Source organism: Tamandua tetradactyla, chromosome 2 (assembly GCF_023851605.1).
Source record: "Tamandua tetradactyla isolate mTamTet1 chromosome 2, mTamTet1.pri, whole genome shotgun sequence".
NCBI lineage: Eukaryota > Metazoa > Chordata > Mammalia > Pilosa > Myrmecophagidae > Tamandua > Tamandua tetradactyla.
In genome coordinates this window covers 157,818,996-157,841,478 of record NC_135328.1, presented here as the reverse complement: position 1 = coordinate 157,841,478, position 22,483 = coordinate 157,818,996, and the positions used below count along the sequence as shown (strand labels likewise).

At 42.0% G+C, this 22,483-nt stretch overlaps 1 protein-coding gene across 1 annotated transcript in view; it reads right to left on the bottom strand.

The window, feature by feature from the left end:
• KANK4 (KN motif and ankyrin repeat domains 4) overlaps positions 1–22,483 on the bottom strand; it is a 78,113-nt gene that overhangs the window by 46,181 nt on the left and 9,449 nt on the right. The window contains exon 2 of the mRNA XM_077149455.1: positions 586–821. Within this exon, the coding sequence (XP_077005570.1) occupies positions 586–588 (3 nt within the window). The 5' untranslated portion in view covers positions 589–821. The remainder of the gene's footprint in view (positions 1–585; positions 822–22,483) is intronic.

Genomic DNA, 22,483 nt, shown 5'->3' with positions numbered 1-22,483 from the left:
GTGGGGTCAGAAAGGAATTCACTGCTCAGTAAGCTAATACTGGGTTATGCAGAAAGAGGAAGAAAGCTCAGATTCTTCAATTGGAAAGTTTGTTCCCAGAGCTGCTATCACACCTCTACCAAAGATACCCAAACTGTGCATGCCTTCCTTCCCCGACTCCTCCAAACCTGGGAGCTCATCTGGGGCAGGGCATACCTCATTATGCTTTCCCTCCTTTCTCCCTGCAGCTGACCTGACTCATTAATGAAATTGCTCCTAATGAGAAAGCAAATTCTTTAGGAGTTGTAAGTGCATCCCTTTCTTGCTGTCTCTGCTTTTGAAACTTCCTCCCGGGCTCCTTCTCTGGAGTCCCATACCATGCAAATCCCCCTGTGGAGAAATCCACTGCCTGAATCATTAAATGAATGGAAGTCTATCATGACAGAACCCAGAGACAGAAACAATGCCCAATGGATTCCAAGGGCCAGCCTGGCAGCTCTTGTTTCTTTGCTGCTCTACCAGTCTGCTGCCCTCACCACCAAAACACACCAAATTCTGGCACGAAGGAAAAAGCAAGAAAGTACCTGCTGTAATTGCTAAACATACCATTCAGTTGCTTGAGCTCCTGGCAAGGTTTCTAACTGCAGCACGGACCAGTGACTTGAGAAGGGCGGGGTGGAGGAGCTGGGAGAAGGCAGCAGCGGGCAGAGGAAGGTCTCGGCAGTGTCCCAGGCAGGCGCGGCGAAGTCTCTGTCCAGCTTACCGGCTGCCGCAGAGGCAGGTGGCCAGGGGCAGGGCACAGAGGCTCCCAGCTCTGCAAACCCAGCGCTGCCACTGGAGACCTGAAGGAGATACAGAGGGGTGGGAGCTAACAAAAAGGGGCCAGGAAAGCAGCCAGGCTCCTTTAGGCAGGCTCAGTAAAAGGATGATAGGGACACTGTTCCCCTCACCTCCCAGGGCTCCAGCCAAGCAACGCCTCCTAGGAAGTGAAGCCCCAATCACTAAGATATGTCAGAAGCAGCTCTGACCTTCACAGACACAGACTATATGCTTTTTTTAAATTCATGGGCAGGCTCCCCTGGAATCGAACCTGGGTCTCTGGCATGGAGGAAGAGAACTCTGCCACTGAGCCACCGTTGCCCGCCCACTGTATATATATATATATATTTTTTTTACTATTTTTTTATTAATTAAAAAATTAACTAACACAACATTTAGAAATCATTCCATTCTACATATACAATCAGTAATTCCCAATATCATCACATAGATGCATATTCATCATTTCCCACTGTATACTTTTAAAGGCTGGAGTTCTGGGCAGGTTCCTGTCATTCATACTAAAATTAATGCCGGCTTTGAGTGTCACCCTGAAATGCTCCTGCACCAAGCCTGGTACACTAGGAAAGCACTCTCTATCACGTGCCACATTTATCCTCACACCGGTGCTTAAGCAGCCAGACCAGGGACGAGCAGCCCCCTTGAATAGGTGAAGAAAATGAAAGGCAATCTAAGTGCCCCTCTCTTGGTCATCTGGGAGCAAATCTGGATAACAATGAAAACTCCTGAGGTAGACTTCCATGTTCTTCTCACTATGCCAGACCAAGTTCCTTATTTTCCTCGGAAGATTTGAGAGAGCATCTTGCCCAAGATATGGCTCTCCTAATAGAAGCCCAGGGAGGTTACGGGACTTACTGAAAGGCCCAGGACAACGTGATGGTGGACGAGGCGATCGGACACCAACATCCACTTTTCTCAACTGATAAAAGTATTTTTCTCTGTTAACAGAGTACACAGATCAAACTGTCAGAACAAAAAATAATGAGAAATATACCTTGAACTCAGGTTGTATGAGACACATACTATGAAGCAAACTGCCTCTCTGACCCATTTAAAATGACCATTGACCATGCCCTCCAAACTGGCTAGAGAATAGTTACAGTGGCATGTAACATTTCACCAGAAAACTGAGTGAAAAAAAAAGCCCTTCACTTAACCAAGGTCCCACGACTTTCCAACCACCCACTCTGGTCTACACGACTAAGATAAGCATAAATTCTTCTTTATCAAAGACAAAGAGGTGAGAGTCGTTACCTCCAGAGCTGCACATTTTCTGCAAGACTCAACAAGGGAAAGGGTTCCCTCTCTCTGCCCCGCCAATTCCTGTCTGCCCTCCAAGCCTGCACCCAGGCTTCCCCTCCCAGTGAAGGGGCTGGCCTGGGAGCCACTGCTGCTCCTGTTTGCCCTCTGTGGCAGCATTTATCACCCCGTATTCTAATTACTGCCTTTGCGTCTGCTTCCCCAACCAGCATCAGATGCCCAACTGAGTTTGCGAAACTTAACTTACTAACTTACTCACAGTATCTATGGCTTTAAATATGGGTGACCTCTCCAGACACTCCCTTAAACACGCAGGGAGCGCTGTGACTTTTCCAACAGTCTTCTCTCATCAGATTAAGAAACCAGCAGAACGAAGATGGGAAATACAACTCCTGCCTTCCACCCCCTCCTCCCTGCCCACTGCAATGCCACTCATCAGCTGGGCTCTGATGCCAGGCTAGAATACACACACACAGAGCAATCCGGAATTTCCTTGACTTCTTCCTACCTCCTTCTGGGGTGAAGTAGTACTTTCAGTGATACACATTCTGCATGAGATGCCAGGACAGGCCTTGCACTAACTGCCTACATCTCTAAGAGTAGAAAAAATACTTCTGTCTTTTGTGTCTTTATAACTTTCAATCATTCACACCTATTATTATCTCATCTGAACAGCACAGTCAAGCAGGGAGGTAAGCAGAATGGGGAGTATTATCCTCCATTTACCAGATGAGGAAAGAGCGTTTGTTCCTATGATCACAAAGCTAAAAAAAGCAGAGCCTCACTCAAATCCTGTTTTCTGCCTCCCGGTCCAATGCTCTTTTCATTAAACCTCATAGCCTGAATTATACCTGCAGGTGAATACACTAGACACACAAATACCAGAATGCATGCTTCAATAGGGGTGCTGTCTAGGCAGAAGGTGACCTCACCTTCACAGCAAGCTCCAACCACTTTCTCTGTGCTTTTTTCTGGGGGTCCCTCCATGGCTCCATGGCTTCTTGCCAGGTCAGGGGTATTGGGTATCTCCACCCCTCTGCCTCATTCAGACATTTGTCCCAAGGCTAATAGCCACCTTCCTGTTACCACCAAGCCACCCAGAGAATCCCCATGGGTCAAACACATTTATCCAAAGAACTTTTTCTAAGATTTCATCTGATAGAGGGGAGGTTTGATTCCTTCCACAATCTAGGAAGCCCCAACTTCTATGGCCCAGTTCTCTTCTGCCCCATGATGGAAAAAATGATCAACTGCCCAAGACAGGCAAGATCAGAGCTAGGCAAAAGGGAAAAAGAGACAGAAATATCTTAAGAATGTGCGGTTTATCTGAGTAGTCCCTTAGGCATTTGCATTTTTCCCAGGAAGGTCAGCTGCAATTCCACAAAGGCTGGTCAGGGCACGCTGGTTAGGTATATGCACAACCAAAAGAAAACCTCTCAGGGAATACTGGTTACATCCAGTCATTCTGATGGAATTCAACTTAAATCAACAGAGAAGGAAATCATGCATGTGAGACCTGTGGGTGTAGCAATCTAGGAGGGAAATCAGCTATTCTAAAGATTGATTCTTTAAAGCAGATGAAATTTTCTGAGGGAAGAAACAAGGCCAATTGCAGGGAAAGGAGGCTGCATCAACCAGTGAAAAATACTCCTTGGGGTGGGGTGGGGGAGAGAGAGAGTGAGAGAAAGAGAGAGAGAGAGAGAGAAAGAGAGAGAGAAGACATTAGGGCAATGGGGAAAAAAAAAAGACATTCACTCCTCAGCTCTCTTTATTTAAACCCATCTGGAAAACTCTCAGTCCTTTACCTGTACGAATTAAAAACCAAGGTGCCAACAGACAAATGAGGAAGGGAAGGTCATAAGAGGAGAGATACAAATGGTTAATATTTTTAAATGTTTACCCTCACTAATTAATAATCAAAGAGATAGAAAAATCAACATTAAAATGCAGTACTCTTTATTTACTCTGCAAAGTGCTAGGCACTCTAGGTCCATTCCACACACCATCCAAATTGAGTCCCACAACCTGATAAAGTAGCTATAAAGTAGCTTTGTTATTTCTGATAACTCAGGACAAAGCTGGGGCTCAGAGCAGCAGCCCATACTATTAGCACCCAGATTGGAAGCCATGGTTTTCGGATGCTAATGAGCTCCTCTTGACCTTGGTACAACACACACATGTTGAGACCTTGGACGAGTTAATTAACCTGTCTCAGGACAACTGTCTAGTCCTGCCACCTGCTGTGGCCATTGTGTAATTGTCCAGTGCCTCTTGCTGGACTGAAAGTGTCTGCACGACAAGCATCTATATATCTCAATTCTTTAAATCTTTAATTCTCCAAGTAGAGTCCCTGGCCCAGTGATAGATGCCAGGGATATCCCAAAGAGCCAAAAACGGACCCTGAGTGCATGTGTTTTCTTCAGTTCTTACAGGCAAATGGTATAATTACGTGGGATTTCATTTTATACAAGGAACTAGGAACATAGTGAGTTATCGAGGGTTAACAAACCTTGACATTAATAAACAAAAAATAATTCATTACAACAATTTAATTTGCTATTTTACAAGGAAGTGTGAGTTCCATTCATCATTAAACAACACTACACAACCAGGAACTCCTGCAGTTCTCAGGAAAGGCACTTTGTCATCAGCACAGAGGATATTTGTTGTGCTTTTTTTTTCTTGCTACTCAGCATCTTGTGAATTCGTGAACACCTGGGTAGAGCCACTGTTGTTTTCAGAGTTTTCAGGTCAACTTGGAAAACTTTTATTTTGGATTCACTAATGCCCTGCCTGGTCCTCTAGCAAGTTCAGCCTGAAGAGCATATCTGATGTGGGTCAAACAAGAGTGGTGAGCACTCAGCCTGAGGAGCATGTTGATCAAAGGAAGAGCGAGCATCAGTTCAGATTTGAGGAAGAGCAAGGAAGTGGGAAAGGTGGATGCCTGGTGTAGGAGGGTCTCTATGACCTTCTATCAACTTCAACCTTTCCTTGAAGGAAATGGGATTCATTCAGTGTACCACCTGGCAATACGAAGGAAAGTTATATAATATTATTGCTTGGTTGGGTTTTGTTTTGTTTTGATGCGGTCAAATCATTAAGAAAAGGTATTTCCGAAATTCATACCCTCTATTTGTATTACTTGACAGCAGCTCAATAGTGTCACAAAATGGCTGGGCATTTGGAGCACAGCCTAGGCAGACTTTTACTAGGTGAATATGCACACGTCCTTTCTTTCAGCTAGATTATGGGGCTCTTTAAAATCAAGGCCCCTTTTTCATGCTTCTGGATAACCCTCAGGCCCTTGCAGTGGTGAGAGCTAAATTAATCCTACTGATTATCTACTCTTGGGACCGGAGAAACATAAAACAGGAAAGGCTCTTGGACATCACCCTCATTTGCTAATGGGGAAACTGAGGTTCAATGACTCCGGTGAGCCAAGGTCATATTCTGTTTTCTAGATCCAATACTTTCCTTTATTTCCCTCATGCTGGCGGCACTGTTCTGCAATGTGATATCAGAGGGCACAGAATTGATGGCTACTTTAAAAGCAAATAATGTGGCTGGTGTCCCCATTTAAATGTGGAATAATGGAGTTTTTATTGTGGCATAGAGTGCCAGGGAATAGCTCATACTCCTCTTCATGACCTTTATTTGCAGCCCCAGGCTACAGGGTAAGACGCACAATAATAAAAATAGTTGCCAACATCAATTACTCACTTACTCTCTCCTCAGTTCTTTATCATCCTCACTCAAGGCCTGTTGATTGGGCTCTGGCAGGTATAAATCGGGAAGATCCTGTCCCGTTTCAGATATAAACAAAGTAAAGATGACTGCCTCATGGCACAGTCTGACTTTAGTGTTGTGTTCAAAGAAATATAAGTTAAATAGAAAAAATTAACTGGAAGCAATCCAAAATGCAGTCTCTAGAGAAAATACCAAAGGGGAAGTGCATTCTTAACTCAAAGTGAAAGTCCTAACATTTTTGTTTCCTATCTCTGGTATTCTCAATACCTATTTCCAGCAAAGCTGCTCCAGAAGTAGCATACTCTCTGTTTCCCAACATCTGCTATGCAAGCTCTTCTACCAGGCCCTATACTCAATTGACTCCCTCGCCTCCAGCATCTATTTTTCTTACCCTGTCAGTCTCTACCTCCCTCAAAGTGAATCCAGTGCTTTCTCATCATCAGATGCCCCATTCTGCATGATAATGGAGCATGTCAAGCATGCTATGCCATAAATTTCTTTAGCAGCAAATTAATCAGAAAGCTCCACAAGCAAAGAGGCTTTGAATACCCAAATGTTAATGTTTTATTTCCGTTGCACCTATTTTACAGATTAAAAAACTGAGGCTTAATAATGATGACAACGATAGCAAAGACATATATTGTTATAATGTCAATTATTATCACTAGCCAGATACTGTCCCATATTGTACAAATGTTAATTTACTTGATTTCACAATGACCCTATTAGATGGGTGTTATTATATGCTTTTTATAGTTAAGAGGTTCAGAAATTTACCAAAGCTAGTAAGTGGAAGGATTGGAATTCAAATAGAATTTGTTGGACTCCAGAGCCCAAGCTCTTAGCCACAGTGTTCTCTACCTTTTGAGTTTTATTTCTTTTCTATGAAGCAAGTTACCAGTGAAGTTTAAATAGAAAGAGAAGGAACTCGATATAATGATTTAGTAAAGGAATGAGTCTACTATTAAATTCCATTGTCATCCATGTCATTAAATATTAGATTTTTAAAAATGTAAATAACATTTTGGGGGATAAAATTGGTCTATAAATAAGTTAAATTTATTTGCCAAGGAAAAGACTAAAAAAAAATGCAGTGGCTCTCTAATTAAATTAAAACTTATTTAATCAATAAAACCCAATTACTTTTCAATAATCTTTGAAACTTCCAAGGAATCTTGAGGTTTTAAATTGCTCTTTAATCAGATAGCAGCAGTCAAATTACACAGACATCAATTTTACAGAAAATGTTCTTTGCAGATCTAGTGCTCTGTCAGAATTTCCATTAGAAAGATGTGTTTTCAGGCCAGATACAAAGGTTTTAGGTTACAAATGAATTTCTTCTCTTTATTGCTCACCAGGGCAGGGCCTCACAGAACTTGGAAGAGAGATGCACTTCTCCACCGTAAGGATGCACATCCCAGAAGCAGAGGGATGCGGGGCCAGTGACGTGATAGGGGAATGTTTTGGTTTGTTAAAACTGCCAGAATGTAATACACTAGAAATGGAATGGCCTTTAAAATGGGAATTTATTAAGTTGCAAGTTTACTGTTCTAAGGCAGTAAAAATGGCCAAACTAATCCACCCAGGGAAAGATACCTTGACTCAAGAAAGGCTGATGGGTTCAGAACACCTCTCTCAGCTGGGAAGGCACTTTGCTGGCATCTGCTGGGATATTTGGCCTCTGGTTTCAAACAGCTTCCCCAGGGGCATTTACTTTCTGCATCTCTGAACGTATGGGTCTCATGTTGGCTCTGAAGCAACTGTGTCCAAGCATCTGAGCTTCCTCCAAAATGTTTCTCCTTTTAAAGGACTCCAGCAAACTAATCAAGACCCACCTTGAATGGGCAGAGTCACATCTCTGTCTAATCAAAAGGTCACACCCACAAAATGTGTCACATCTTCTTCGAAGTAATCTAATCAAAAGGTCACACCCAAGCTGGGTGTATCACATATCCATGAAGACAATCCAATCACAGTTTCCAGCTTGAAACAATAGGTTGCTTCTACAAGATTGGATCAGGATTAAAACATGGCTTAGGTACATAATTGTTTCAAACTGGCACAGGGACCAAGTTCAGCTTATATTTCACCTAATGGCTCTGGCAGATATAAACCATGACCCAACTTGGGCCAAGAGTGCCTGTATCCCACTCACATCCATTCTATTCTGAGGAGCCCATGTAGTAAAAGCAATGGATTTAAAGTGGAATAAGGAAAGTTTACAAAATCAGAATCTCTAGGGTAGGAATCTGTGTTTGAACAAGCCTTCTGGGTGATTCTTATGCACACTAGTTTGAGAACCACTGCTCTAGCCTACTTTGAAAAAATAACCTGTGACTCAAACAGATACTTGTATACCAATGTTCACAGTGGCATCATTCACAATAGCCAAAAGGTGGTAGCAATCCAAGTATCCACAATAAGATGAATGAATAAATAAAATGTGATATAACCATATGATGGAATATTATTCAACCTCCAAAAGGAATGAAATTCTGATACATGCTACAACATGGATGACTCTTAAAGACATCATGTTGAGTGAAATAAGCCAGACACAAAAGAACAAATACTGTTATGATCTCACTTATATGAGATGCCTAGGATAAGCCAATTCTTAAAGATTACAGGTTACCTTGGGCTGGGCTGGGGGGCTGGGGGACTGGGAAGATACAACTTAATGGGTATAGAATTTCTGTTTGAGGTGATGAACAAGTTTCGGCAATGGATGGTGATGAAGGTAGCACAAAATTGTGAATGTGATTAATATTACTGAATTGGACACCTGAACGTGGTTAAAACGGGAAATTTTGAGTTACTGCAATAAAAATGTTTTTTTAAAAAGTGCTATAAACTATAGTTCAGAGCCCCTCACTCTGTATAATATAATGTATATAAGTCAACCAATTATCTTGTTAAAATATAGTTACTGATTCAGGACTGGGATAGGGCCTGAGAGTTTGCATTTTTGACAAGCTTTTAGGAGATGCTGACACTGCTGGTCCCATCCACAACTCTGAGTAAGGAGCAAGACTGTGTGATCCGAGGGTGTCTGTCTGGTTGGCAAGGGATGAGAAGTCCACCCGGCCAAGGCACAATTCCCATCTCTAAGCTCACAAGCTGTGTGACCTTGGGCAAGTCTGACTCTTTGAGCCAGTCTTTTCAGCTGCAAAAGGGTATACAGTAGTACAGTCTACTTCATAAGGCTGTTCTCATGTCCACTGAGGCCTATTTTTTTTTTTTGGCAGTTAACTTGATCAATACCACAGTTTATTTGTAAACATGTTATATGTGTCAATAATCAAATTGACAATACTTTTATACATTTCATTGTATATTTTTAACATCATACCAGAAAACAATCCACTGTACTCAGTTATCGTTTTGGTACTTAATAATCTTTAAATACAAATATTTGAAACACTGAACAATAAACAGAAACATAAATGGCAAAGGAAACTAAAACAGTAAATAAAAGAAACCACCATCACCCCAAAAAATAAATATAAACTCATCTGGTTACATATTTTTAAAGACTATATCCAGGAAATAAGATGACCCTACTTTTCAAAAATGTAACACGAAGTTGTATTTCTCTAGACCCACTTAAAAGTAAAATTATACCATACTAACTTCCATGTCCTTCTTGATGCTTATTCTACCTTCTCTTGGTTTCTAAGGAATATGTGCCACAGTTTAAGCCAAATGAAATCACTTCAAACATTTGCAAAAAAAAAAAAATTAGACAAAAATTATTTAATGAATCTTCTTTGGCAAATAAAGTCTATATTTTAAATTTACCTTTTCATTGAATAGGATCAACACTTTAAAGATGTAAGAGTTGCATCTTTACATGAGTTAGTGTATAAATGAAATAAAGCGAAGTATGGATAGCAGCATTTCACATTTTACAAACAGCTGTAAATACACAGATTCACTGAGGCCTATTCTTAACACAGTCCTTGGCTTGTTGAAAATACTCAAACAGGAGCTGCAGTAGCTGTTTCTGGGGAAAGATACAAGGTTTGGCAGGGAAGAAGCAGAAAAATTTCTTTCCTGGCTGGTGTTCACAATCCAATGAAGTTGGGAACATGCGTGCACTGAAGAATGTCATCTTTCTGTAAGCAATGGGGTGAGGTTCCGCTGCCAGTTACTCCGGTTTTATATTGGGATGCCAGATAAATCTTTATGGGCTGGTTTCCTGAGTTAGCGACTAGGAAGTATCACATTTCTAATTGGGCAGTTGTATGTAATGACCCTTCATCCTGACTAGCTCTCATGTACTCCATAAGGCTGGATTAGTTGGAGCAATGACACCCAGCCTTGGGGCACTGGGGCTCAAATTCCCAGGGAGTTGATAATTTGTGTGAAGTTCCCTTGAATCTCCATGGCTATTAAACATCACCAGCAATCCAGTATGTACAGTATGAGCACATATATTACATGAATGTATATATGATTATATATATATGTGTATATACAGATTAGACTCTTTTTCACCAAATATCTGCAAGTGCTGGTGTGATGATTAAAATATACATGATTTATATCATACATATAATATATTAGTTATATAATTAATTAATTTAATTAAGTTAATTAATTAAACTAATTAATAGTCCAATTAAGTATTAGAAATAATAACAGCTACCATTTATTGAGTGCTTACTCCATTCAGAAATCCACATTAAGCTCTTTACATTCATTAACTCTTTTAAATATCATGACGTGGTGAAGTTGACATTTTTATTAGTCCCATTTACAAATGCTCAGAGAGGCTAAGTAACTCTCCCAAACTCAGATGGCCAGTAAGAGGCACACCCAGGATTCAAAAGCAGTTCTCTGATGGACACCAAAATATGTGACTGACACCAGAATACCATCAACCTACAGCTTTAAGTCATTATCTATTTTCCTCTTCCTCAGACTTAATCCCTACAGCTGCTAACATGGGCAAGGGAGAATGAGGGACAGTTTTTCACAGAGTAGCCTGGCTTCTCCTTGTTCTAGAGGTGAGTTCTTCACAAAGTAGCCTCCTCCTCCTTGCTCTAGAGTAGACCTGGGCAGCTGACCCCTCAGCTTTCCTTGGATGGAAGTTTAGAGGAGTGTCTGTCACAAGACCAAGAAGATAAGTCTTTTCAACCTGACCATGGGGACAAGCACACCAAGCACACAGTTTACTAATCCCATGGACTCAGCGATCTTATGCACATGCCTACAATGCGCCCTGAAACCTCTTCATTTCCACCAGAGGGACCACTGCTATCTGCACTGGTTTGAAATTGTTAGGTACCCCAGAAAAGTCACGTTCTTCTAATTCAATATTGTGGAGGCAGATCTACTGTTGAGTGGGACATTTTTAAAAAATTACTTATTTTAATTTTTTTAATTAATTTTTGAATTAAAAAAATATGACAACAAAGAAACACAAACATTCTTAACATGATCATTCCATTCTACACATATAGTCAGTAATTCACAATATCATATTCATCACCATGATCATTTCTTAGAACATTTGCATCAATTCAGAAAAATAAATAGACAACAGAAAAAATTTCATACATACCATACCCCTTACCCCTCCCTTTCTTTTTTTATTTTTAATTAATTTATTTTTTATTTATGATACATAACCACATACAAACACATTCTTATCATATGATCATTCCGTCCTTGTTATATAATCAATAACTCACACTATCATCACATAGTTGTATATTCATCATCATGATCATTTCTTAGAACATCTGCATCAATTCAGAAAAAGAAATAAAAAGACAACAAAAAAAATTCATACATACCATACCCCTTACACCTCCCCTTCACCTATCACCAGCATTTCAATCTACTAAATTTATTTTAACATTTGTTCCCCTTATTATTTATTTTTAATCCATATGTTTTACTTGTCCGTTGATAAGGTATACAAAAGGAGCATCAGACACAAGGCTCTCACAACCACACAGTCGCACTGTGACAGCCATATCATCATACAATTATCTTCAAGAAACATGGCCACCAGAGCACAGCTCCACATTTTCAGGCAGTTCCCTTCAGCCTCTCCATCACATCTTGACTAACAAGGTGATATCTATATAATGTGTAAGAATAACCTCCAGGATGACCTCTCAACTCTGTTTGGAATCTCTCAGCCACTGACACTTTATTTTGTCTCATTTCGCTCTTCCCTCTTTGGTTGAGGAGATTTTCTCAGGCCCTTGATGCTGAGTTTCAGCTCCTTCTAGGATTTCTGTCCCACGTTGCCAGGAAGGTCCACACCCCTGGGAGTCATGTCCCACGTGGGGTTGGGGGGCAGTGAGTTTGCTTGCTGTGCCAGCCGAGAGAGAGAGGCCGCATCTGAGCAACAGAAGAGGTTCTCTTGGGGGTGACTAATTTTAAGTAGGCTTAGCCTATCTTTTACGGGGTTAAGTTTCATATGAACAAACCCCAAGATTGGAGGCTTGGCCTATTGCTTTGGCTGTCCCCCTCACTGCCTGTGAGCGTATCAAGAATTCTCTACTTGGGGAAGTTGAATTTTCCCCCTTTTCTCATATTCCCCCTAGGACTGCAAACACTTCCCTATTCACTGTTCAAATCACTCTGGGATTTATCTGGGCATCACTCTGGACAAACCTACAAAATCTCATGCCCTACACAAGGTTCCAAGTGCTATTGTGTTCGATTAAGCTGTCCACAGAAGTTATATTAGGAAATTGGATGGGACATTTTGATCAGGTTGTTTCCTTATAGTTTTGACACCCAGTTGTAGGTAGGGCCTTTTGATTAGATGGAGATGTGACCCCACCTGTTCAAGATGAGTCTTAATCCATTTATTGGAGTCATTTAAGAGGAGGACATTTTGGAGAGAGCAAACAGATGCTGAGAAAGCCAACACAGAAAGCAGAGATGAAACCAGAAACAGATGTCTGGAGATGCAATGGATATAGACAGAAGTTCAGAAGTTCAGAAGCAGGAGCTGAAAGCAATGAAACCTGGGAGCAAAGGGCCAGGAGATGTTGCCACGTGACTTCCCATGTGACAGAGAAACCCCAGATGTGCTGGGCCTTTCATGAGTGAAGGTATCCTCTTGTTGATACCTTAACTTGGACATTTTCATGCCCTTAGAATTGTAATTTGTAATTTAATCAATCCCCTTTATAAACACCAATCCATTTCTGATATATTGAATTCTGGCAGCATTAGTAAACTGAAACATGACCTATTTTATATTTAGACTCTTGGGTCCTTACCAGATCCACACATACATGCATGCACTCTCCCAGTGACAGAGGCTATCGCCACTGACCGCCATGGTTTTGTTTTTTCTACACTATAAATACTTTGACAATTTCATTTCAATCTAATTTACAGGATCAACCAGAGCCACTGACCTTGTCAATATATGATATATGCTTTTGTTTCATGTTCATAACACACCTGCTGGAATATCTCAATCTGGGTAATACTGAATCTCAACAGAGCATTGCATCATTAAACAGAAATTAACCATCAACCAGATTTTATGCTTCATTTGTTTCTCCTGTCCCTACCTCCAAGTCGGATAGGTGAAATAAGAGAAACATAATGCATCCAACTTGTATTGTTATTGGGAACACACAATTCTTCTAAAATTGCCAAATACTGCCCGAATATCTCATCTTCCATGATAATTTAATAAGCACATATTGAATGATTTAGTAAGCACCTACCAGGTACCATGTTGAGGTTGAGGCTGGTGCTGGAGAAGTTGAGAAATTCAGAGGCTACCCTCACATAGCCCATAACTTAGATGGAGCCACAAAAACAGAAAAATGTGTGTGCATGCACACAAAGCAAGGCATGAGAAATGCTTTAATACCTGACATTTATTGAGCACTTAGTACATGCCAGACACCAAGATATATATAATATATATAATATTATCTGATTTAAACTTCCTAGTAACCCATGAGTTAGGTAACACTATTTCCCCATTTTCCATCTGAGGAAACTGAGGCTTAAGAGGCTGATGGTTACCACCAGGAAAGGAAGAGCAGTGACTTAAAAGGAGGGATCTCAATCCTAGAGCCTCTACTTTAACCACTTTGCTCCCTGTCTCAGCCAATGAGGCTATTACATCGTATCTCCAAAGACAGCACATCCCACCTTGTCTCTGCCTTTCCTGAAGCCCAAATACACTTTATTCTATGCCTGTGACCTATATATGTGGCTCATGACAGTCACAGAGTAAAAGTGGCAGCCGTGATTCAGAGCTCAGGTTCTGGAATCAGATTGCTTGGGTTCAAGTCCACTGCTTATTAGCTGTATGCTCTTGGATAGACTGTGCATTATTTGCAAAATAGAGATAATATTGGTACCTATTTTGCAGGGCTGTTGAGATGATTGTAAGGAACTTAGCATTGCATCAGATAAATAGTTAAGTGCTCATTTTGTTTTTATTTATTGAGAGCTGCCAAACACCTACCGTACCAAGCAATATTATTACCCTTTATCCTCCCAAAGGCTCTATGTGCTAGGTATTACTTTCTTCACTTTACAGATTAGGAAACCAAAGCTCAGACAGGTTAAGTAACTTGCCCAAAGACACAAGGATAATAAAAGGCGGAGCTAGGGCTGAATCCAGGTCCTCCTGACTAAGAAGAATGGCCTAGACTGAGGCATGATGCCACCTGGCCCTGAGGCTGGGGAAGGTGGTGACTCTCCAGGTAAGTAGAATGCAAGGCCAGGGGAGTACAGGTGGAGAAGGGGCCGGGGTGAACTGAGACCCTGAGGCAGGAAGTTCAGGAGCAGAGGGAATCTGGGCTGGGTGAAGGACTGAGTCAGACCCCACAAGCATTTTGGATACCGGCCATCAGTGAAAGAGACCAGAAGGGACAGTGACTGTGTCTTCTTCATTTCTGTCTCCCTAGCGCCTAGAAAGGGCTGGCCTACATTAATGCTCAGTAAAGGTATAGTGCTTGAATGAATGAATGAATGAAGTGATTAATATCTGAAGGCAATGACTGATTTGAAATTGGCAGGCATGGTGGGTTGGAGTGGGAAGAGAGACTTTCACTTCCCTACTTCTCTTCTTTAAAAGAGGGAGCAGTACAAAATAGGAATAGGAAAATAATTCAAATAATTCCAAATAGGAGAACAACTGGAATATTTCCCTTGGCCCGCAGCCAGCACACACAATGCTTCCTTTTCTTCCCGGGTCGGAAGGCATTTGGAGCCCAGCCTCTCGGCATGTGTGTGCAGCACAGGGCCTGCCCAACACACTTACCTACTTGTGTCCTGGAACACAAAGCCTTCCAGCCCGCCAGGCCCAACACAAATGCCTCCTTCACCGCAGCCTCTCTGGTGTGTGCAGTTTCAACTGCCACTGCTCTTGAAAGTCCAGGGCCCACATCAGGCTCTCTTGGCCAAATCTCCCTACTACTGTTCTGAGACATCGATCATCGAGTCACCTCCACAGGCCACGAGGCATGAAGTTAAACAGTCCAGCAGCTTGAGGGAAGAAAGCCGGTTCTGTTCGAAGACCAGCCTCTACAGAACATGTTCAGTCATCTGCACATTGAAACTTATTGTTTAGGTATTGGGCTAGCTTCTGTGGATTCACGGATGAATAAGGCAGAGTTCTACCCTTCAAGGAACTCTCAGTTCACGATGAGGAGACCTAAACCAGGTCATAGGGTGTAACAGAGGAGAAGCTAAGGCAGTGACAGAGGCCCCAGAGGGTCTGTGAAGCTCAGGAAATATCCCATGGTATTTGAACTGGATATTTGGGCTTTGAAGGATGGGGGGTGGGGGGCGGACAGTAGAGATGGAGAAGGCAGAGGGCAGAGTTATGCTCATTTTATTCTGTAGAAATTAGGAAAACATCAAAGTTTCTTAAGCGAGGGAAGAACAAGATGAGAGCTGGATTTTGGATTTAACAGCAGCTGCAGTGAGGAGATGTGTCCCAGAGCCTGGCCTTTCAGTGGCCACTCAGTACATTTTGACCAAATGAATGCATGATTCGGAGAGGAAAGAGAAAGTAGCAAGTCTGGTGAGATGACTGGCTAGACAATGCTTTTCACAAACTGCTCCTTTTTCTTTTAATAGAACAGCAGCTTTTCCTCTGCTCCATTGAACCATTACAAATGCATATAATATGAAACTGCAGTGATAACTGCATAATGTTGCATATTGCTGGCAATTTTGTGAATGCTGGCTTTGTCTTCCTGCATAATTTTAAGCTCCTTGATGACTGGGGCAATACACTTGTGATTTCTCTGCATTGCCCAACACCACCTATCACAGGGCTGAGCATGCTGTAGGATCCAGATCAGTAGAACCATGAAACAGATTCAGGGAACACAGGAGGCAGATAGGCTCTTGCAATCAACTGGTCCAAATTCCCTCATTTTATAGATGGGGAGCCTGAGAGCCTGAGAAAGGGAAACAGATGCCCTATCTGAAGATGTGTGTGAATTCCTACTAACAGGCTCCTGCCTTTCATAGCAAGAACCAAGGTTGACTCAAATAAGCCTGGATAACAGCAGGGTAAACAGAACACAAGTGCTCAAACTGCACATAAGAATGTATTTATGTACAGACATGGTGTTCAACATCCAATACTTATTAGAATCTGAAAAGGGCAGAGCCTAGTGTTAAAACTGTCAGAAGGCAGGCGATCATAAAGATTAAGAGTATGGGCTCTGGAGTTAGGCAGCTTTGGGTTTGAATCCCTGATCTGCCACTTACCAGTTATGTGTTTGGTGAGTTCTCTAACTTCCCACAGCCAGAGTCCACATACAGGAAACAGGAAGAAAACTAGTTATATCATCCTTGCAGTGTCGTGCAGATTAAATGGGATGAAGTGTGTAAAATGCTTATCACAGTGCCTGCAATGGAAATTGAGAGAAGGTGATGAACTAGAGGGAAACTAAGAAAAAAAAACAGCAGGCTTGGCAATCGATGGAACTCAAAATTATCCAAACTTCCATCAATGAACATTTACTTTGGTTTGGGCACTGGCTAAGGAGTGTGGGAGGTATAGATAACTCCAGAGTTTCAAACCAGGGTGACTAGAGAATGGTGGGGAAAATTAGGTGAGAAAAAGTTTCAGGAGGAGGAGGATGGAGAGTTCACCCTGGGACATGCTGAACAGAGAAGGGTTCATCCACAGAGACTGGCTCAGCAGGGACAGGGAAAAGCACAAAGGTTAGTGATGTCAATTTTAAAGTCATTCACATCAGTGTGATACTTTGGAGTTCGCAACTGAAGGGAGAGACCAGGAGATCTATACAGAAGGTGAGCACGTCTGCAGGCCAAGGAGAAGCTAAGTGAGAGGGAGGGACTGAAGACACAAGCAAGAGAAGGTAGCTTAAGGGCTGACACTTACTTCAGACACTGCTAAAATGGTACATGGATCACCTCTTTAAGTTGGCTCTTCACCACAACCATAGGAGCTAGGTATATTTATTAGTCATATTTTGAAGTGAGAAAACTAAGGCCCAGAGAGGACAAATAACTTAACCAGGTTAGCAGTCAGAAGATGTGAGATTTGAAGTGCAAAGATCTGGCTCCAGAGTCTCTGGCTCTTTACCCCAAGGCCAGTTCAAGGAACACGTTCCTGGGGATGGGGAAGGAATGTTTTAAAGGCTTGGCTCTGGCAAGGGAGAGGAGCGGAAAGCTGGAGAGAATAGTGAGGTGAAGCTGAGGGAGTTCAAGCTATGTGGACTCCACTTTCTTGGGAATGTAGTTAGAAAGCCAAATGCAAGGTACTTGTGAATGGATCTGGGACATTAAGGAGAGCAGGTGGGGTTTGCAACAGTCAGTGAGGGGATCAGCATAACAGACAACTGGGATAAGAGGGCTGCCAAGCAGCTATTGAGGTGGAAGGACAAGGATTTAAAAACAGATCCAGCAGCCCTAAGGCAGGATTGTAAATAGGATAGTAAAGTTTAATCCAAGATTGATGCTTACAAGAGTAAAAGGAGTTAAGAGGGGAGCTCAAAGGGTGCAGGGGAGGACACAAATTTCCTGGGTGTTGGCATAACACCCAGTTGGGTAAGGGGACTATTTCATCCATACCAACAAGCTCAAATGGAAGATAGCACAAGTAGCCATGATGTGATACGACAGGTCTGCTGAGCAACCACCCCACCCAAAGACACCCCAATTACAGAAGTGCCCCAAAGTACCCTGCCACCCATTCCCAAATAACTCTTCTTGGTTCAGCAGTGAAGGCTCATAACTCCTCTGCCCAATATGGAAGCCACTAACTACAGATGACTACTAAGTACTTGTAATGCAACTAGTCCAAATTAAAATATGCTGTAAGTGTAAAATACAGCCTGGATTTCAAATACTTTCGCATGAAAAAAAGAATGAAGCATCTCATTAATTTTTTTGCATTATTACATGTTGAGCTAGTGCTATTTTGGGTATATTGTATATTCATCTGTTCCCACCATTTCTCCCAGCACACTAATTTTAATAATATATTAAATAAAAATATTTTATTAAAATTAATTTTACCTATTTCCTTTTTATGTGCTGCAAACATTTTTTAAATGTGATGCTTTATATTTCCATAGGCTAAATAATGTATTAGGCTAATATGCTAATTTGCACAAATGAATCTATCCAATAGTGCTCTCTTTTATTCTCTGAGACCAGGAAACAGAACTGGAAAGTTTTAATTTGTTAAAAATGGGAATGAAAGGCCAGGGAGATATATACCTAAACTCGAAAAGAGGACCTCTCTGGGTACCAGAGTGGGATTTTAGGGTATGCCATTGTTTGGGGACAAGAAAAAGGCTAAACATCCTTTTTTAGTTTCCCAGGGCTGCTGTAACAAAGTACCACAAACTCGGTGCTTAAAACAACAGAACTGGGGCTGCAAGAGTAGTTCAGTAGTAGAATTCTCACCTGCCATGCGGGGCATCTGGATTCGATTCCAGACCCGTGCACTTCCCAAACAAACAATCAAACAAAAAAATTCAACAAATGGTGCTGTAATAAGGGGATACTCATGGAAAAAGAATGAAACGTGACCCCCACCATACAGCATACAACAACAGAAGTATATTCTCTCACAGTTCGGGGGGCTAGAAGTCTGAAATCAAGGTTTTGGTAGCGTCATATTCTCCCTGAAGGCTCTAGGGGAGAAGCCTTTCTTTGCCTCTCCCTCATTTCTGATGGAAACCAACAATCTCTGGTGTTCCATGGCTTGTAGCAGTGTAACTCCAGGCCCTGCCTCTGTCTTCACATGGCCTTCTCCCCCATATTTCAGTGTTTCTTCTTTTAAGGACACCAGCCACATTGGATTTAGGGTCCACTTTAATGCAGTGTGGCTTCATTTGAACTAATTCCATCTACAAAGACCCTCTTTCCAAATAAGGTCACATTCACAGGAACTGGGGTTAGAACTTCAGCACCTCTTTTTAAGGAGACATAATTCAACACACAAACACATCTGCAGCTACTTCCAGTCCAAAAGCCTCTCCTTTGAATCCTAGCTCTGCATCAGTGTCCTCAAGCTGCATCAGGCCATTCCCTCCCTCTCTAGCTCCCAACTATCTCCTCCATCAACCTCAGGGATGACCTTCAAACTCATCTGCTTCATCTGGCCCCACTCATCTCTCCCAGCACACTAGGGCCAAAAAACTCTCACAGGTTCTAAAATACTTTTCTTGACTGACCAGGGAACCAGGGCCTGTTTCCCTTCCTGCAGCCCACCCTTTCAGGGGCTTCCTGCCAACAATTAAGAAAGATGGGAAGGGTGGGCCGCGTGGCTCAGCAGGCAGAGTTCTGGCCTGCCATGCCGGAGACCCGGGTTCGATTCCCAGTGCCTGCCCATGTTAAAAAAAGAAAGAAAGAAAGAAGGTAACATGATGCAGCATGACCAGCACTGGAACTCCAGAGCTTAACCTGGCTTTGTCCAGTTTTTGCTGTGTGAGTGTAAGACCTATCACTAGTTCTCTGGGCCTCAGCTGCTAAATCTACAGAATTGCTGTAGGATTCAGAGATAATGAGAGGAAGGGTGCTTTGTGGAAGATGTGTTACACAGATGAAAAAGAATATTGTAATATAGGGAGGGAAGTTGGGGGACAGGAGCAAAAAAATAAGGAGCAGGAAGTGGATGCCATTTGCAAGGAAAAAGCGATGACCCTCCCCCTTGTGCTAAGAGAGGCTGACTTGCCCCACTGGCAGGAGGGCGTCCCCACCCCCAGGAAGAACCAAGGCAGGACTCAGGCTTCCTATCACAGAAAACCACATACCTTGCTTCAAGAATTTTCCTGCAGCTGAACAAATAAAAGTGATTCCAGGGACGAGGTCCCACATAAAAGTTAAATGCATCTGTTAATGAGCTGTTTGAGAATTTAATGTTACTCAACACTAAAAAGAGGATTTTAAACTCTACTGTGAAAACTTATAATTTATCCCAGATTCACGATCTCTCTCCTCCCTCTCCCCTACCCCATGGTGAAGGGTGGAGAATGAGGAATCCAAGGAATGGAAGAGGTAAGCAGGGCCAGAAAGGTTTGCTTTTTCTCAGTGCACAACGGGGGTTGTAGGGAAGCGCAGCTGACACTCTCATCGCCCAATATCCAACAAGCTGTGCTGAGCACATTAGCCTTCTATTTAATCCTCATTATAACCTTGGGAGGAAGGAACTATTACCCCCATTTTATGGAAGAGGGAACTTAGGCTTGGAGTGGTACAACTGGGATTCAAAACTAGCTCTTTCTACTCTAGTATGTTTCCCATCTCTTTACACAGGCCTACAGGTGATGTAATGACCTGGCAATCTGTTCAAAATAGAGCATCAGAAGGAAAGCACTGAAGAACTGTGTTTTTTATTTTTAAAATAAGTATATCCAGATACATATGGGAACATATCTAGATCTATATAAGAATATATAGTTATATATCATGTAGGTATAGAGTCAAGTCTAGAACTATACACTGCAAAATGCCCTACATTCTCTAACCACCAATTCTTGACAGTTTTGAATATTCTCCTTTACTTGCTTCCACATTATCTTACATGTTTGATTTAATTGTAACTGATACAATTAAAAAAATTTTTTTTAACAAAACAGTCTCCCAATAGTGTTCTGTTTTAGTTTCCTGGACTGCTTGAAGCAAATATCAGAAAATGATTTCGCTTGAACAATGGGAATTTATTAGCTTACAGTTTTGAGACCAAGAAAATGTCCAAATCAAAGTGTCATCGAGGCAATGTTTTCTTCCTGAAGATCACTGCAGGCTACCCTGAGCTCCTTTGCCACATGGCAAGGCATGCGGTAGTATCTGCTGATCTTTCCCTTCTCTCCCCAGTTTGTTGATTTCAGCTTCTTGCTTCCATGGCTTTCTCTCTCTTTGTCTGAATTTCATTCTCTTATAAGGGACTCTAGTAGTAGGATTAAGAGCCATCCTGAGTGAGGTAGGTCACACCTTAACTGGAGGAGCCTCATCAAAAGATCCTACACCCACAGGCATGGATTAGACTTAAGAACATGCTTTTCTAGGGTACATACAGCTTCAAACCACTACACGTTCTAACTGAACTTTTCAAATTATAAAGGACATGCGTGTGCATGTGCCTCCCACCCCCATACACACACACAAATTATTCAAAATATGGAAAGATTTTCCCTTTTCCATTAGTTTCTTTATCGGCAAAACACACACACATTTCCCATTACTTTCAAGATTCCAACTTTTCAAGCTTAAAAGCTTAATAAAGTAAGGTAGCAAACCTCTTATGATGCAATAAATATTTGCCAAGAACAGGTGTTTTTGGTGTCTTTTCCCAGCAAACACCATGCCTGAGAGCAGGGGGCAAAAGGCCCAAGCCAGGTCCTAGCACCTTCATCTCTGCAAGCGTCCCGTCCTTCACTTCCTAGAAGGGTCCTTCCCAAGCCTTCATGCATCAAGCATCCCATTTTCCCCCATTAACTGATTCTCTACAGTTAAAATTTACTACCTAATCTGATAAAGGCATTACAATGCTGAAGGTTTAGAATTTTCTTTCTCTTTCCTTGTAACACATCAGAATCTTAGGAGTTTTTGGAGTACAAATGATTAATTCTACAGCGATGTGAATGGTGGGGCTTTCAGGCAGGCTTGGGTGGCCTGAAACAACCTAGGGTTGAGGAATTTGCCCAAAAGGTCAAAACACCTCTGGCCAGGTGTTTCCAGGCCTGTTGCCATATTCAAGACCACCAGATAAAAAAATCCGATTGTTTTCAAGAGAAGCCAGGAATGTGAACTTATGTAGCACCTTGTTTTGAAATATTGACACCTAAGAATTCTTTTCTTTTTTTTTTCACGCTGGGCTGGTTAAATAAAACCTGCAGGCAGATCAAATGCTCTGAAATATCACAGGAGAGAAAACCAAAGCTCAGTGAATAAGTGATTATCTTAAGCTTTCTGTATAAACAGTACCTTTGCATATCTCCTAGCCTTCCTCTGCTCCCTCCTCTTCCCCCCAACCCACCTTCACCCCCCTTCACCTCCTCTACCTCTCCCCACCCCTTGTAACTCCTATTTATCCCTCAAGTCAGCTTTAGTGGCCGGGACCTTCTCCTTCCCCCAACCCCCCACCACTCAGGAATGGGTCTCTTCTCAATTAGGAGTTCCTACAGTTTCCTGTATGAACATCTATCCTATCATT